The 19,520-nt window shown below is 33.1% G+C and overlaps 2 protein-coding genes and 1 non-coding gene across 3 annotated transcripts; 1 reads left to right on the plus strand and 2 right to left on the minus strand.

Annotated features, from left to right (window-relative positions):
- Positions 1-1,981: 1,981 nt before the first annotated feature.
- LOC107855351 lies at positions 1,982-3,606 on the minus strand. Its single transcript, XM_016700354.2, has 2 exons — positions 2,966-3,606; positions 1,982-2,051 (listed from the first exon to the last, which is right to left on the minus strand). Exons 1-2 carry the CDS (start codon positions 3,604-3,606, stop codon positions 1,982-1,984), a joined length of 711 nt encoding a protein of 236 aa, XP_016555840.1.
- A 4,481-nt stretch (positions 3,607-8,087) lies between these two features.
- LOC107855454 lies at positions 8,088-11,217 on the plus strand. Its single transcript, XM_016700474.2, has 5 exons — positions 8,088-8,461; positions 8,552-8,677; positions 8,791-8,853; positions 9,335-9,952; positions 10,622-11,217. The coding sequence occupies exons 1-5, from the start codon at positions 8,303-8,305 to the stop codon at positions 10,901-10,903; spliced, it is 1,248 nt and encodes a 415-aa protein (XP_016555960.1). The 5' UTR covers positions 8,088-8,302; the 3' UTR covers positions 10,904-11,217.
- Positions 11,218-14,190: 2,973 nt separating this feature from the next.
- On the minus strand, positions 14,191-14,271 carry TRNAL-CAG. The gene has a single exon. It is a non-coding gene; the product is annotated as a tRNA-Leu (tRNA).
- Between the last annotated feature and the right edge of the window lie 5,249 nt (positions 14,272-19,520).

Below are 19,520 nucleotides of genomic sequence, written 5' to 3' on the forward strand. Positions count from 1 at the left end.
TAACATGAAGGAGTTCAAAAGGGTCCCTTTAATTAATATAGTAGGGCTACCTAAATTTGCCCGTTGGAAAATTTTGCCCGTTTGAAATTATACCATTGAAGAAAAATGGATTATCATTTACTTCAGAGGGTCTCAAAAAAATGTTTATGTCTTCTACAATCGACTGGGTCACGTATGAATTATATACTGATGTCAATGTTGATTATCCTGTGTATTGAACTATTATCGATTTAGACTAAGGTTGATTATAGACCTTTCATACAGTCTATAATCAACTTACTGAATCTATGTATAGCTTAAGATAATGGCAAAACAAGAAAAATTAAATAAAAAATTAGAGTATGTTAATTAACACCATTAAAACATTGTAGAGCAATTTAGATACATCAATTGTAAGTCACAATCACTTTTGAACGTGATCATGTGTTATCTAAGACACGGAGTAGTCGTAGATCATTGAAACGACACAAAAAAGGAGAGAAAATAAAAAAAATTAAAATAAATATTAATCATCCAAACACTAAAGAACGACTACATATCATGACAAGAGATTAGACGTGTGTGATGACCATAACGAAGAGTGGTGGTTGTCACCTGTGAGTGTTCAATGGACAAGTAGTATCTAAGAACAAGGTGTTCTTCTCAACAGAGACGCTTGTTCTGAGTAATTGGTTGTTACTATCATTTTCCTCCCCTATATTCATTTGATTGAGTGTCCAATTATTTTGTAATCTCATATTATGAGCGTGAATGATGCTTATTTATTTTATTTTATTTTATTTCTTCCTTTTTTTAATCTCACCTCCTTTGAAAATAGACTCAATTGGTCGATACATAACTAATAATATCGTTTGGTATAGATAAAGCTAATTATCTATAATATACTCAAGATATAATCATAGGTCTATTTTCAAAGGAGGTGAGATTAAAAAAAGGAAGAAATAAAATAAAATAAAATAAATAAACATCATTCATGCAATGTAAAGTGACTAAATATCATAATATGAGATTATAAAATAATTGGACACTCGATCAAATGAGTATAAGGGAGGACAATGGTAGTAGCAACCAATTACTCAGAACAAGCGTCTCTGTTGAGAAAAACTCCTCGTTATTAGACACTACTTGTACATTGAACACTCACAAGTGACAACCACCACTCTTCCTTATGATCACCACACACGTCTAATCTCTTGTCATGATATGTAGTCATTCTTTAGTGCTTGAATGATTAATATTTATTTTATTTTATTTTATTTTATTTCTTCTCCTTTTTGTGGCATCCTAATGATCTATGACTACACCGTGTCTTAGATAACACTCACGTCCAAAGGTGATTGAGAGTCACAATTGATGTATCAAAATTGCTTTACAATATTTTAATGGTGTTAATTGACATACTCTAATTTAATTTTATTTAATTTCTTTTTTTTTTGTCATTATTTTAAGTTGTCAATATATTCAGTAAGTTGGTAATAGACTTTATGACAGGTGTATAATCGACCTCTGTCTAAATCGATAATATGTCAATATACATGATCCTCAATACTGATATCAGTATATAATTCATATATAACCTAGTATATATTCGTATTGAGCGTATATAATTTGTATTTAGCGTAGTCGATTATATATTCGTATTGTACTCCGAGTTTAAACAGTGTTTGCAAATCTTTAAACATGTACTACTGAAGAATCAACAAATATTGAAAGACATAAAATCATTATAGATAAATAGAATATCATAAAAACATAATCTTGTTTATAGATAGATAAAGTTCATTGCATCTATATTTATAATTTTTGGAGAAAATATTCCAAACAAAAAGACAAAAAATGAAGCTTTCATTTACATAATCCTACCATGAAAGCTTCATTCAGCAATGAACTACAAAACAAACTAAACTTAACTAGACTAGACTAGGGGGATGAAGGGGGGGGGGGGTGATGACTTCATGGGGGTCCAGGTTGAGCCTCTCAGCTATGGTCCGAAGAAAACGAGCCATCCTCCGGAGCTCTCTGTCCAGCCGCCGTTGATCAGCAATAAGACCCTGAAAAAGGAAATCCAGGTTACTCCGAATCCTAAACAACTCTATGTTGTCGATGGTTGTCATTCTGTGCATTCTCGTAGTGTGTAATTCCTCCTAGTCATCTTCTTCTTTCCTTTGTCTTTTCTTCAGAAATTTAGTTCAAAATCAACAAGGGCCTCTTTAAATAGACTAGAGCATGAGACAATCTACCAATAGAAGTTGTACACGTGTTGATGAAAAGGGAGAAGACGTGTGGAAATTGTAAAAGAAAAGTCGCGATGGTTGTGTCAGTCGAGGCATTTCAAATCGTATCATTTCTCGAAGTGTAATAATTACATTGAAAGGTTCAGTGTATGAGCAAAAGGCTTTCTTTAATAGACTAAACGACTGGTCGATGATATACTATGTAGTTTAAATTATAACCCATAGACCATACATCGATCCATTATATATTTTGAGTCCAGTCGATGTGTAATGTGTATAGTCGATTTCATAACTTGGGATGACTATTTTCAAAATGACACTTTTTCCAATGCGTCATAATTATTTTGAATTCAACAGTGTATGAAGAAAAGAGTTTGTTCAATAGACAACTAGGTAGGTTTATTATACACTACGTTTTGAATATTTACTCTATAGACCAAACACTGATATATTATCTATTATGAGGCTGGTCGATTATTTCAGTCTATAATCTATTTAGTACGTAGTATATAATATATAAATTGAAATTGATTATACACAATTAAAATGTCGATTTTAACTACAGTTCAGTGATTTTCAAAACAGAATACACATTACATACTGTCCAGTGCATTTGAACAAACCAAAAACATAAAATACAATGCCAATCATATTATCCTATGTTAAGGCTGCATGTTGTTCTCTTATGTCCTGGCATTTTGCACTTGGAGCACTTGTTTCTTTTCTTATACCTTGAAGGCTCCAACACACCCTTAACGCGTTTCACCTTCTTTCTTTCAAGTTTGGGATCGAAATCAGGCAGAAAAACTTGCATTTCTAAATACTCCCGTGCCACACTCCACTCCAACTTTAATGGTGCTGCACAAATAGGTTCCAAGTATGCAAAGAGGTATGATTCTTTCGAATATATTTGCGAAGAGTAGTTGTACATGCTAGTGCTATATTTGTACCCGTGCTTCAAACGCAACGCTTCCATTGCATGAGCGCATGGCAATTTCACCAAGTCGTACTTTCTGCAAGAACATGACCGTCTCAAAAGATTAACTTTGGCGGAACGAACATAACCAAATATGGTGAATTCGTCGGTGCTTCCATTTATATTGTTCACATATAATTTGTTGCCCTGGGTCACGTTTTCCCTCAAGATCATCTCGGCTATGGGAACGAATGTTGTCTTTGAATTGTCCACCCCTGCATACCTCTTCCTAAATATTTCTCCAAACCTATGTGCAATTGAACTAAAAATGGCCGCCACTGGATACTCTCTTTCGTCGCGCAACATTGAGTTGAGCGACTCGACGATGTTTGAGCATGACGTTGAATCAATTACCTGGAAAGTGAGCCTGGCTCCACTTTTCAAATCCAACTTCATGCTCGAGGCTAGTTGCTGCACTGGGCATCTTTCTTTAAGGGCGTTGAAGTAGTCATTAAATTCTTCTAACGTGTACACCTTGGCCGCATGGTAGTATAAATAGAGAGAATCGGAGCAATGGTGATTTGTTTAGAGATTTTCACCGAGATACCTCATACAAACACCTTGATGCACAAGCAGATAATGCCTTGCGAGGCCGCTAGCTATGCTTACGTATCTGTCGGAGATAACACACAATTATGGTTCGTCGACGATAAAGGTCTTAAGCTTCTCGAAGAAGAAGCCCTATAATACATCATTCTCCTTATCCACCACACAATACACTAAGGTATAGATATGATTCTGCGTATCTTGAGTGACAGTGGACAATAATATGCCCTCGTACTTGCCAAACAAATGCATGTCATCAACGACAACGATCTTTCTCATGTGTGCGTATCCAGGGATGGAAGCCCCAAATGCCATAAAGTAGTAAATAAATATGCCCAACTCCTCATCGACCATGAGGAAATTAATAGACCCGGGATTGAGGCCATTGAAAATATATGAAAATGCAGGAATCACTGCATATCTGTGCTCGAGCGTACCTCAAACTATGTTCTTCGCAATGACGCCTGCCATCTAACACATCCAATAGCCCGGCATGCAATGTAGCTCTCTAAATACTATTCTCTCAATCTCTTTTGGGCTTGGACCTTTGTTGTCGACGAAAAATTTCAAAATAAGTGAAGCAATGACCTCCAAGGTGACATTCTTGTGCTTTCCCGTGACATGATCAACGCCACAAGTATGCTCTCCCACGTACTTGTGGATATGAAACCAACTCGATTCTCCGATAGCACATGCGCACACCATTCACCGACAAGTAGGATCTACACACCTCACCCTAAAGTATTTCTTACAACTCTTAACCGTTTTGTAATTGAACGACATTTTCACCAACGCCTGCTTCAATAAAAGATTCAATGTTTTCTTATCCTTAAATGTTTGTCCTACAAAAAGATTGGTGTCGTTCGAGAAAGAGTGGCTTCTTTATGGTTTGAGCTGCCCCTGCTCACCTTTCCCACACTCTTCTTCTTCATAATCTTCACTATTATCTCATTCATCACCACCCATGCAATCGTATTTCATTGACGTATCATCCACTATCGGGGATGGGGTGGGGCTGATGTGGAAGCTTCTTTTCGGAACCTTCCAACAACTTTAACCCGCAATATAGGTCTGGAGTTATCAGAATCAACGCAAAGTATGTATAATTTCACGTGTCTATAATTCCTTATGAACGTTGGATGGATTTTCCCCTTCCCGTTCATCAAGTAACTAATTACCAGCTCGCTTTGATCACAGCTTAATTCACCGCTCTCCATTACTCTTTTAACCATATCGTCGTATGAACCATTGCGACGAAGGGCAATGGACCCTGTCTCCTTAGACGCGGTTTTTCAAACCCAACATTTAGGAGTCTCCTCTCATTCACCAGAAAATATACCACCAACAACCACGTAATCTATAATAGACATGATATACCTCGATAATAGTATTTAATAGACTTGAATAGTGGTTTATGCGCCTAGACTTAATAGACTGAAGTCGTCATCATCTTCTTAGTTGTTGGCCGTACAGTGCACGATCAACCCTTTTTCGATGACCACCAAAATAATCCGACGAATTTCAGCTTACAAACAACCTAAGGAGTGTTGGAATATTGCTATTGAGCCAAGAATCGATTTTGAAATGTGGGACTGATTTTCAAACTTTTTGTATGAAAATGAAAGAAAAATTAGAGCTAAAAATAAGCGAAAATGGCTTAAAACAATGGAGATAATGTTGCTTTTCGATGAATGACGGAAAATTTGACAAAAAATAATCAAAAAATGATTAAAAATTTGAGAAAATGGGGCCAAATCGGGTGGTTGGTAGTGGATTAATTGAGAAGCTTTGGAATATTTTTTTTTAAAATTAATTATCCAATATTTATATTTTTGGACATGAACTAAAGTGTAGTTTTAAAAAAATTGGGGCTGAAATGGGAAAGGAGCTAAAGTATATATTTTGTAAGTTGAGTGCTAAGAGACTATTTTTCCAATTAAAAAACTTGGTGTTTAAATGTCAGAAAAGGTTTTGGAAGTGGCCTTTTAGCCAACTCCCCCTAGAAACTGCATGTGATCGACTGGGCTAATGGCTAAAAGAGGAAAATAAATTAGGCCAACTGGCTACAGTGAAAATGTGGGCCATTTTTTTAAAAAATGGTCAGCTTATGTTCTTTTCCCAAAAAAGGAACTTCACTCGCGGAGCCACAATAATTTCTCATAAGTGTATATTCAGTGTATAACAATGGTATGTATATGACTTATACATAAATATTGGCTAAAATTTGTAAGAAATAAATTTTAGGATTAGTTTTTTTTTGCTCTTTTACTAAAGTTGCTTGACACTCGTTGCCTATCTTGAAATGTGCCTATTGAAATATGTGTGTCTCATATCAAAAGTTAGAGAAAAGAAAAAGTAACATACGTCTAAAGTTCCCCTACATCAGGCATGTTCAAATTAATTTTTATCTTCTTTATCTATAATCCTATAGTTATGAAGCTTTTTAGTCAGGAAAATTGCAAATTTTAATTTGCTTTCTCATCATTCCCGTCAACAGATTTGTCTGTTCGCCTTATGTTACTTGAAATGCCTAGTAAATTTGATGATTTTCAAGGTGCAAAAGCATGTTTATCTCTATAAGAAGGATATGTTTCGAGATGTGAAGTTGAAGAGCAAGAATATCGCGATAAGAGTTTCGAATAAAATGTTTATTTTGATTTTTATTCCTTTTCTCGATTCATATTGAGAAGGTTATTGGAATGAGAAGTGCTATGCTTTTTTTCATTCTGGCGTCGAACTATATTTTTCATAGGATCTTCCCTACAATATCGTCATCGCAGTAGAGTAACCACCAAGTTCATGATGAATAAGTTGTCAAAACCTTGTTTTCTTTGTTTCAATAAGTCTAGTAAACACTAGCTTGTTTTCTGAGTTAATAACCCAAATGGTCACTCAACTTATGATTTTTCTCTAAGAAAGTCACTCAACTTTAATTCTTATTTCAAAAGTCACTCAACTATAAATTTTTTTCTCGGAAAGTCACTCAAGTTTAGTTTTTACTCCAAAAGTCACTCAAGTTTAGTTTTTACTCCAAAAGTCACTCAACTATAAGAGTCTTACTTACAAAGTCACTCAATTATAAGTGTCTTATTTACAAAGTCACTCAAGTTATTTAATTAATTTTTCTTATTAAATTTTACTAAAATGTAATTTTATTTAACACAAAAAATTTAAGAAATAAAAAAAACTTTCATTTAATGACCTACCTATATCCAAATTTCATTTAAACAGTTTAAATCAATATTTTTTTTATTTCTTAAATTTTGGTTTTACGACTATTTTTGTAATTTTTTTTGTCCAACGATTACTCTATAATTTAAAGTATATATAGTCATACAGATCATCAATTAATATCTTAAAATTACAATTATTTGATCGTTCAATTTTTGTTGCTAATTTTACCTCATTGCAGTGTATATATTGTAATGCTACTAATGTTTAACAACATTTGCTGATGTATTGTGCCATATCATTTTAGTTTAAAATCTTTAACGTTTTCTTTTATCAACTTATTAGAAATAAAATTATCGTATTTATTTGATATATGTGTATATTATGCAAGTGGTAATATAAAAAAATTACATTATGATAGAAAAATTCATTCAGTAAATAAGTGTCACATTGAAAGTTAATTAAATTGAATTAGTTAAATGAATATGATTATGAAAATCTTAAAAATTAATATTAACATTATGAGTGAATTGATATAAACTATTTAGGATATTTTAAATTTCCAGAGGATTAAATGTAAAGCAAACATGAGGATATGTCATCATATGGTTCAAATAATTATTTTTTTTAGAATTTTGGTTTTAAATAAAATTTCATGTTACCAAATTTTAATGAAAAAATTAATTAAATTGATTGAGTGACTTTGTAAGCGAAACACCTATAGTTAGGTGACTTTTGAAGTAAAAATCAAAGTTAAGTAACTTTCTGAGAGATTGAACCATTAGTTGAGTGACTTTTGAAATAAGAAATAAAGTTGAGTGACTTTCTGAGAGAAAAGTTATAAGTTAATGACCATTCGAATTATTAACTCCTTGTTTTGTTTGGACATTGAATCTCAATTTTTTTTCCAAAGAAAATTGATAAATTTTAAACACTATATTAAAGAAAATACTATACATACCATAAACTTTTTAATACTTACCAATCAGCATATATTCCAAGCTTCTTTCTTAAGCGACTATTGCACTGAAAGTTACGAGTATTATTTTTCTTTTCTTTTTTTTAAAGTGAGAAGAAAAGTGTTGGATAAAATAATATTCGTTAAAATTCAGAAATTTATATGTTTAAAAATTATATAAAAAAATATAAATCATAGTAATAATTAACAATAACCCAGGGTGAAATTTGAAACAATTTCAAGGAAGCTCTAATTCTATAGATATCAATAGAATTTTGTTAATTCGCATAAAGAACTTTTGTTTCCTCCTTTAACTTCAACAGTACTCCTCAATAGAATCTAAAATCTCGTTCAAATTCCAAATATTGGCGTCCTTGCCGCCAAAAAAAAAAAAAAAGAAAAAAAGAAGAAAGAGACATGAATGGCCGCCGGCGACGATTCCTCGCGCCGACTTCATCTCCTTCTCCGTCAATCGGAGATTTCCGTATTAAGTTTTCACGAATCGTTTCTCATCACGAACAACTCAAAGTCTCCTTCAATCAGCTGGATTTTCAGATCCGAACTGGCTTGCAGGAAGTACAATTTCTTCAAACCCGTAATTTTAGTACTTATAGCGAATGGAGAGTTGTGAATTTGATGCTCTAATTGTGTTTTTTTTTTTTGAAGGCCGCGGACGTGTTTGAATCGTTAGCTAATCCGCTGATGAAGCTAGTAGGATTGAAGACCCTTGAAATGACTGAGGAAGGAAAAACTAGTACCGTTGTCTTTGATTATACTGATTTTTATTCCAATGTACATTTCCGTCCAACTCATGTACTCTGTTATCTCCATGTGTTTAAGCAATATCTGAAGTACTGTTTGTGCATATTCGGTTGCTCAACTCTGTGTTTTGGTTCCGGTGACAGGACTGCAAGAGAAACGAGAATGGAGCTGGAAGGACGGTGAGAAATGAGGCTAGTGAAATTGAGGTAATACGTAACTGAGTTTCAGTTTGTCTATGCTTTGACGATGTTATATTTCCTTTTTGTTTTATATGACTCGAAGCTCAAGATGTTAGTTTAATTTATGTTCTCCTATTACGTTATTTATACTGGTTGAAAATCTAGTATGATAGAGAAATTATTTGAGTATAAAATTATGTGCTCCTCTCCGTAATTGAACTGCGTATGTCAATATTTTATTATTTTTTGGTAGTAGAGGCGATGTTAGTCATTGTTCAACATTGATGTCCAAGCTGAGTTTATAATATGGTAATTGGCTATATACACAAGACTGCAGAGAAAGAGTACTTCATGATGTTGCCAAAAATAATACTTGTATCAAGCATCATGAATAACGCTGACTTAATGAATTGTTGAAATTGACTGACTGTTCATTGATTCCCATGAATCTCCACATAAATTGTTTTGATTGTAGATGTGAATTTGGTTTCTCAATATGCAAATGCAGGAAGAAGGCTATATGAGTAGAGCCAAAACAGTTGGCAACGAGCTTATTCAGAAACAAGAGATGCAGCTAAAGCAGTTGATCCATCTGCTAAGACGAGTTGAATCCCAAGTAAATACAAGCCAAACCAACATTCTTCACACCCTTAGTGACCATCAAACTTCCATACATAATGTTTTCAAGAAAGCTGTTGCATGTGTTTCTGCCATTCACCAAAGGGGCGAAAATAGTGGCATTTCATTGATCACAATTCAGCTTCTGAAAGATATATTCCGTCTTGTTGTTACTACCCTGAGCTCGGTAGAGTGTGGAGTGGACAACCTAGTGGATGAGCTAGCTACAAGAATGTGTCGTCCAATGGTCGACTATGTCAAGGGTCTTAAGCTTGAAATCGCATCAGGAAGATGCCATTGCCTACTGAGCATAGTGGAAGAGATGGGAGGAGCAATGAGAACAGGGAGGGCAGAGTTGGAGGAAGCAAGGAAGAAGGCAAGAATAGCAGAACATAATAGACTTGAGGTGTTGTACAGGCTGAAGGAATCAGAAGAAATGGCTAGGAAATATCAGGGATTCCTTTCGAAAGTCAAGAACGGATCGCAGGAACAATTTGAGCTAGAGAAGGTATTACTTATACTTGATTAGTTTACTGCAAATTCACTAAATGTTAACCATGTCTTTAGTCTGAAGAGAAGATCTTCACTATAGGTTGTCAAGGATTCACTGCCTCAGAGCCTTGCTATTTAATAAGTTAAATCTACCTCCCATATTACATATGCTGATAAATCCGGTGACTCTTCACTTGCTGCCACTGTATGAATTCGATCTTATTATGCCAAAACCCTTTGAACTCATTATATTTCATGTTATAATCTTCAGTTCCCTATTGAAGGAATTTAAAGCTGTTATGTTTCCCAAAATAACAAATTCAATGATTGTTTGGACTATGGACTACTACATGCTTCTAAGAATGTACACATGCATATAAAGAAAAGGTTAATGAAACATCTTGATGTGATGGAATTTATCACAGACAATATTCACCCACCACCTATGCTTTTCTCAATCCCTGTGAGTAAATATTGTGCTACTCTAGCACTTCTCCTTTCCCTATTCTTTCTATATTCTATAGTATTATAATTTCAATTGAAATTACTTATGTGTATTTCAGTTATCGAAATGGAAATTGCTTGTAAGGTGGTTTGATTAGGAGCTGCATCTGGGAAATATTCTCTGGTCACTTGCTAAACCTTTTAGTGCTACTGACTATGCTATTGTTGTTCTATTGTAAAGCTTGTAGTGAAGGACCAGGATCATGCTAAAGAGGACAACCTACTGTGGGAGCTACTAAAGAAGAAGAGAAAATTAGGCATCGGAAATGGCAGCAGTAAACTGTGTGGCTTTCCATCGAGACAGTTAGGTCCACAAACCCCTCGCTTGGCTCCCACCTCTTCACCTACGTACAGTTCAAATGGGCAGCGTTTGCTACCAATGATACCCCTGGGTTCCTCACCTTCAGTGACATATCGGCCACCCAAACCTCAGAAGAAGATAAAACCTGGATTTCATACTTGAAATTTTAGCATACGGCAAGCAGGTCACTTGCTGATGGTAGGAGACTTGGAGCAGTTGGCCGATGGCTTACTTTTCGTAACTATACTTGGATTACCTTTTTTAACATTTACTGCAAGGTGCTTCAGTCATTTGCCAAATTTGTGTTCTGTTATTCCACCATGTCAAGATGTATAAAGTAAACTTTAGTGCGCATTTACTGATTAAATTTTCCAAACCATGAAAATATCCTCCAGCGTGGACTTTGGTTACAAGCAGTTGCAAAAGATCTGTCTGCAAACCATTGAAGAAATAAATACTATGTCCCAATTGCATTATACATGAGCAAGAGAAACATCGGTATTATCCTAAAGAAAGTAGTATTGAAGCGTGTTTAATTTTTTCCTTGAATTTTCAGTCATTCTCGAGTCAAGTTTAGTCATTTGGAGAACTAATGAAGTCATCTTTCTCATTTGTTACTGTTATTTAATTGCAATACAAATATTTTTAAAGCAACCAGCGGGTTTAGTTATTTTATTTTATTGCGAAATGTGCTTTGATGAAATCTGATATGAATTTATGGTTTGCAGGAAGGTCAAGACATTTGTGGTTTGAAGTAATGTAATGAATTTTCCTTTTTCTAAAATAATTTTATAAAAATGATATTATGGTGGTTGTATTCTTACCTAGAGCTTCTTATTCAAGTGAAGTGGCAGTTTAGTTGCTTAAAAGGGGATGTGTTTTATCTGATATCTTAAATTGATGATAAAATTCACAATAAGTTAACCAAGTTATTGATAGAATATGTATCGCTGAAGCAATTCTCATGAATAGCAAAACTTATATATTAACTAGATAACGCCTTAAGATGAAATTCAGGAAACACTTACCTGTTGAATCTTTCACAAAACTTGTTCAGAGTCTTGGTTTCCAGGTATGCAGCCTTCCACTACTTCTTGACCAACTTTTTTAATCAAAACTGATCTGGGCAAGTGACTTGTTTTCTGAAAAAAAAAAGGATATCTTTTTTGTGAATAATCAATCCCTTTATTTCCAATTTTCCACTGAAGAATGGTAGTGAAGGTTGGGAAAAACAAATGTTTTCAGTCTTTAAAACCAACAGATGTGTTTCACAATTATTTTCATTATTGTCCAAAACGTATTTACCATAAATATGTAAATGTTTTCCTACATAACTATGTAGACGTTTTTCTACATAAATATGAAAACGTTTTTCTAACTTAATGCAAAATATTTTACTCCTTTTTCTTATAAAAAAATAATAATTAATCACACATAGTAGGGACCATAAATTTAGTAACCAAGGCTTCCATTTATGATATTAATTCGCAAATAAATGAATTATCATATCACAATAAATTATAAATTATTCCACTAAAAATTTATAATTGTTTTCCACAATTTAATTTCAAAATCTACCATTACACCTTTATTTAACTTTTCATATTGGAATTACCGATATCAATCAATTGAATCAAATTTTTAAAATATTTTAATTCATTGATTAATTTAGTTCTTTATTTTATATACTTAACTTATTTTCCATGACACATAAAATCTACCTGCAGGGTTTTCACATGAAAACTTATAAGCAGTCATAAAATGTGTCATCTATCTCGAGTTCGAAAAATGATGCTATCAATTAATTATTATTTCACTAGTGTGATTTGTTATCCTCCAATCTATTAGGAATATATTGAGTCATAATAGAATATCACCTTTTAATAGATTAAAATAGAGATAAATATCCAGTACCCCTCGAACTATGACCAAACTTGCTACGACACACTCCAACTTCATAGGATCCTATTACCCCTTTGAACTCAATGTTAACATATTTTTGTCACCCTTTTGTGCTGACGTGACACCTTTATTACATAAAAATGGAGCCCACGTCAAAGGTGCCACGTTAGCTAAAAAGGCTGACAAAAATACGCTAAAATTGAGTTCATGGGATAATAGGGCTCCTATGAAGTTGGAATGTGTCGTAGCAAATTTTTCATAGTTCACGGGGATACTAGATGCTTTACTCATTAAAATAATAAATCAAACTACATAGACCATAACAATCATATCAAAATTAAGAGTACAAGTACATGTAATGGACTAGAGAAGTTGTTTATTAATATTCAAAACATAAACGAACATCTCTACTTGATCCGTTAGTACATATGAAAGAGAAAATACATCATTTCACCCCCCGAACTTGTCACCAAAACTTACTTTAGCACTCTGCTAACTTAACTTATAATTATTTACCCCCTTAACAACTTTCAAGTGTATTAAATACAACCTCAAAATCACAATCCCACTCTCACAACGGAGAGTGCACTACACACACATCATGTCATTGCCAAATCAGTGCCATGTCATTGCCAAATCAGTGCCATGTCATTGCCACGTAAGAAATTATAATTTTTTTAAAAAAAGTAATCGCACACACATACTATTTCTATATTTTTTTTAAAAAAAAGAAAAATTTATATCTTTTTAATATATATATATATATATATATATATACTAGATGGACATGGCACGGGTCCAACATTGTATATTTTTGAATGAGGGATATTCATATGGTCATTTGGTGAAGAAGGAGACCAGTAAAAAGTAATAACAGAAAAACAAAATATATATGATAGAACTTTTTTTTTTTAATATATATGATAAAACATAATGCTATCTCTGTTCTTTTTTGTTTTTCTCGAAACCTCACATCTCACGTGAATTTAATGAAGTTGAAACACTGTTTTTTTTTTAAATCTTCAATATAAAGGGTATGAATCTTTTTCTATACAATTGAACTTCTAGGAATTATTAAAAACTTACTGTATATTTTTTAGAGCTCCTTTCGAAAAGATTTGGGTTAGACCTTTAATTAGATGTGCCCCAATCAAATCGTTACCATTATTATTAGGGTGAAGGTGCGGACAGCTCATCAATCGAGCGAGCTACATCCTACTGTTAACATTTTTGTGAATTGTTTGGCATAACAGGAATTTGTTTTATTGATTTGAAGTTTTAAACAACCATGGATTATTGTTGCATTGATATTTTTTGAAGTACAAATATACCTACATACTTCGTCCTTTTAAAATATGAATGAGAATAAGTATGATTCATGAAATTATTTGATTACATCAGATCACTTTAATTTATCATCAAAAGGTTTAAACATATTCGTTTTGCAATTTGTTATCAAGTTTAGAAAATACAAATAGAAAAAGGGGTTTTAAAGTTTAGAGAATTTGAATAGGAAAGGGTATTTTAGGGAGAGGGAAAAGAAGAGTTGTCAAGAATGGGATTCGAACCCATGCCCTTTCGGACCAGTACCTGAAACTGGCGCCTTAGACCAACTCGGCCATCTTGACAGTCGGTCTTTGAACTATTTATTTATTAAAAGATAAATGTACAAGTTTTCCATCTTTTCAATTTAGCTGGATCAGTAGTAATATAAGAAAAGTGATAAAAAGGAAGAAGAGAAAAACCTCAATTATCTTGTGATTCTCTTTTACACACCCACGAACGCATAGTATTAATTAGGAGGGCTTTCTTTTTTATAACCATTTTACCATTCATTGGTATTTGAAAAACCATACTATGACCCTATAATTAAGGTGTTTATAATCTTCAAAAACAATTACTCAACGATTGATCTTCACTGATAATATAAAAATTCGTTACACTACTCACTTAAACTCTGTTACTATTTAACTTCCTTAGGAGATGTTAAAAGTATGAGGTGCACTTTTCTCCTAGTTGACAAATCTATTGGCACTTGATGGCCTAGGCCTACCACTCAAAGGTCAGGTAAGTAATACTAACAAACTTTTATATTTTTCTTATTTGTCTAATATCCTTATTATTGTGCTACCACCAACAAGCTGTGTTGATGAAGTTTGATAGAAGCACGGAAGCATGGTATAGTAACTTAAAATAATATGGACAGGTGGTGGAGACTTATGGTGAATTGAAGTTGATGTATCATACTCAGTTTGACTCATTGTACGAGGGCACTAACGTTGGTGTTTGGAAATCACACATCAAGATTTCAAGGGTTGTTAGAACGGTAAGTATTTTTCGCATTTAATTTTAAATTTTTAGGTCTGAAAAATATTAATTCTCTATCGTGATGAATTAATGTGTATGGGAGTAGTAAAAGTCATGAATTTGTTTATATTTTACTGTAACTAATCAGTAGCATATTTACATATTTATCCAAACGATTATTCTTTTCCGCCTCAAAATATTTGTCACTTTTCACTTTTCAAAAATCTACATGAATTTTGACCAACACTTAAATGTGTTTATTCACTATTGATATGAAGAATTGCAAATGTATAGTACTTTAGAATTTTGTATAGTTTTTGAATATTTGTCTGAGAATTAATTGAATTGACTTTCAAAAAACAAAATTGAATAAATATTTTGAAACTAGGGAGTAGAATTAAATTTATGTGAGAGACCTTAAAGAAATAAATTACCCGAATATTTGAAAGGAAAGATTATTACCAGTAAAATGTTAATAAAATTAATTAATGATGAGGGCAGAATGGAAACATTGATGCAAGAATATAATATAGTGTACTAATAATGGCAATTATCATAACCGAAAGCAGGTTGCGCATGGCGCATGCATGCTTCCCCCTCAATTCTTTAATTGTGCACTTAGACTTTGCTATTAAATTAAAGAATAAAGTATACATGGGTACGCTTATATATATATATATATATATATATTTTTTAACAAAAAGACATTATTTGTAAACCGGCCTGAGCTGTGTGTGAGGAAAAAACTCGTTCCAAGTATGGCTCGAAGGCCATCCTGTAATTCGTGTGAGCTTAGTCTTCTCTACTGAGATGATTGGAGGCCGGAAAAAGAAGGGTGAAAAATCAAATACGAATAGTGTTGTTTCAGGTAGACAATTTTATATGTTTTGCACAAACACCTAAACACAAATTTAAAACAGTATCAAAAACATCTATAAAGTTTTAATACGTTCAACACAAGTTCTTCAAGAACTATCACAGAAGTATATTATTTTAAAATCTAAATGATTTGAGAAGAAATGCATCGATGTATATGAATTGGACACATCCTGAGTTTGGACAAAGGGGCAAGTGCGTTTATCCATTAAATTTCGAACTCCTCTGTTAGACATGAAAATTAGTGCATGACAAGGCCCTTTCCTTTAATATAAGTATTATTCTCTTTTCTGTCTTCTTCATGTAATTTAACAGGTGGAGATTTCAACATTTGTTATTTTGATGTTTAGATGGGTAGCTTTACTTACATAGTTCATGGAATAAGCTCCTAAATGTTTTCTCTATACATTAATTTAACTCAACTTTTATCACTTTCCACATAGGTTGGAGAAACAATTTGTCAAATTATTTTTTTCTAGAAGATACTATTATCAAGAGTTGCTTCATTCCTTCAAGAAGTTAATGACTACTACCTCCTTCCCATCCATTTTAACACTCATTTTATGGTGCAAATGTGGCAATATGTTATTGACTATATAATTCAAGCATCTCATTAGTTATAAGTGGTCCAGCACACTACTACACTTTAACTCATGCGACTTACACCTGTTCATTATATAAAAATGATAACTTTACAGATGATGTAACTTTATGTATTACTAATTTACTAGTACTAGTATACATATGCATATTGTCAGCTCACAAAACTCAATCTTACAAACGAGTTCGACCGAATTTTGTAGCTTTAGTCCATATTTATATATGTATTAAGAAATTCATTAAATATACACAATGATTAATTTTAAAATTCAGTTACTAACACCTGATATCGCTATCCTAGAATTTAGAACTCATAAAGCTTAAATCTTTGACTCCACATTTTGAATGTGTTACAAACAGCAATGCAACAGTAACCAAACTTGTGATTCACATTGATAGGAACAGACACAATAGCAATAGCTAATAATCAAACTTATATTTGAACCACACAATTACAATTAAGATAGCTAAGGATACTATAGACAAGAAGCTAAGGAGGTGAAATACTAGAACATAGAAGGGGATAATAGACTTTGCAAAGCTGCAACATAATTGACAAAAACGTCGTTTTGCTTCTCACGGTTCACTATTTATCAACCTCGATCTCAAACATAGCCACTTAATCTGGTATCGGGTTGCTTTGCCGATATTGACCCATTCCCATTCATAACAAATATGCATGGTTAGAACTTATTACAAGTAGGTAATAAGCAGGGCAATTTTGGGGCAATGAACCAGTGTTGCACGCGTGTATTGCTCACTAGTGACTTTGGTTGTTGGATTTGGTGGGACACCATAATCGCAGTAATCATATTTTGAGGTAATTAAACACCATGCTCAACTACTTTAAGCAAAAAAAAAAATTCTCAAACACTCCAAATTTTGCCAATGCCTTGTCTATAAATTGAGCAAATGCTAAGCCAACTTCAAGTCATCCCAAGCTTGTTCCATCAACTCTTTCATTTGCTTCCATCTAGCTAAGTAACCCCAACATTCATTAAGCAAACACACACTTGACAATGAACAAAGCATCAAAACTTGTGCTTGTTACAGTGCTAGTGCTGCTGCTTCTTGCTGAGGCGCACGTCTCATCTGCTGCAACATGTAGCCCAGCTGAGCTGCGTCCTTGCCTAGGAGCTATCAGATCATCATCAGCACCGACTAAACTCTGCTGCAGCAAGATCAAGCAACAAAAGTCTTGCCTTTGTCAATACCTCAAGAATCCAGCTCTAAAGCAGTATGTCAACTCTCCCGCTGCCAAGAAAGTCGCTCGCACTTGTGGCGTGCCATACCCCAGATGCTAAAAACACTACTGCAATATCGCGAGACTTGATCATAAGTAGTAATATATTTCATGAGAACCTATCAGCATGACCTCTATTTTATCTACTTTCTCCTAATTTTAGTACTCTCTGTCTACACCAGTTTTATACTAGGTGTTCTACTATTTACATAAATAAAGTACTAAGTATTTATGTCGTCTTGTCCCTGTAATCTTGGTTGTGATTTACTTGGAATGTGGATGTACTAAAGTATTAACTTTATAGTTTTCAACTCGAGTTTCCCTTTGAGTATACAAGAATACAACTGTCCTTACATTTGCTGTAATGAATGATTAACGCAACAAAATTATTTTGCCAAAATATGAAGCACAGAAAAAACAGAAAGAGGGATCAATGAAACACAATTGGCTCTTGTAATCTGTTACTAGATGATTAAGAAATCAACAGAAGTGGAAAGCTTTTGAATCCACTTTAAACAAGATATGACAGTGAGAATTATAATCTTGAAAGGACATCATGTTAAAAATTATGCATACTATTGAAAAACCTAAGAATACTTTATATTCACCTGCGAATTATACATATGAGCAGATAGTGAGAGCACCATTAATTCACTTGGACATTTCATTGAAAAAGTGACTACTAGCATGAAAAGATCCATGAACTCCAATCTTGTATGCTGGTCTCAGTTTATCAATCAAAAAACATTTCTCAAACAATAGTATCCTATCTAATAGAAGGAAAATGGCGGAGCCAGACTTTTGGTTAAAGTTGTTCATATTTTTCCTTAGATAAAGAACTGTTTAAAAAACAAAGAAAACAAAACACTGCTGCACCTACCAAAGTTCAAACCCGAATTGTTGATGCGAAAATACACACTTTTGACCACTAGACTGTGTTTCTCTAACTTGTCAATGGTGTGCAATAACATATATATATAACCATAAATATCTATATTTAACCTATATACTCTAAAAAAATTCCGACGAAGGGTGTTCATCTGACCATCCTTCGTTGATTGTGGCTCCACCACCGCATATATTCTTTGTACTAGGAAGAAAAAGAGTAGTATTATCTCACCTTTCTTTCTCAGGGCTCATGGAAATTTTTCTCTTTTTTCCAAAAAAATTTTTCGGAGTTGGAAATTATGGTATTTGACCATGAAAATTCAAAAAATAATTTTGGAAAAATTTTCTGAAAAGAGAAAACAGGTTTTTGTTGTTTTCACAATTTTTCAACTCCAATTCCAACTTTTATTATTATTACATATAACCCAATCTTTTAAATTTTTACATAAAATTTTTCTTATAACATTACTTTTTTAATATTATGTATATAATAGTTTTAAAGAATAAAATAATTATAATTATTGTCAAACGGCTACTTAATCTTTAGGGTAAACAAACAATATTCCTCTCACTTTTTGAATGAAAAACAAATCCAAAAGTCAACCCAAAAAATGTACAGGAAAAAACATATCTTAAATGACCATACATGGTCAGACCAAAAATAAAAATAACAAAATTACCATGCATGTTCACAAGAGTGGTGGCGTTACGTCGGGTTTATCTTAAAATATTTCCAGTGAGTTAATTTATGACTGACACATATGATTATGAAGGAGTGCAGTGGCACATACATCACAGATTTGAAATTTATAATATTTAAAATCAAATTGTGACAATCTTGGTGAGAGGTCAATAAATTGCATGTTATTACATCAGCTACTTTTTTGTGAGTATTTTATATCTTTTATATTAAGGAAAAAAAATGGTTTACAATAAATAACGAAGCCTTATTTGACTCATCAT

The sequence above is a fragment of the Capsicum annuum genome, chromosome 6 (assembly GCF_002878395.1).
Source record: "Capsicum annuum cultivar UCD-10X-F1 chromosome 6, UCD10Xv1.1, whole genome shotgun sequence".
In the NCBI taxonomy this organism is placed as follows: domain Eukaryota; kingdom Viridiplantae; phylum Streptophyta; class Magnoliopsida; order Solanales; family Solanaceae; genus Capsicum; species Capsicum annuum.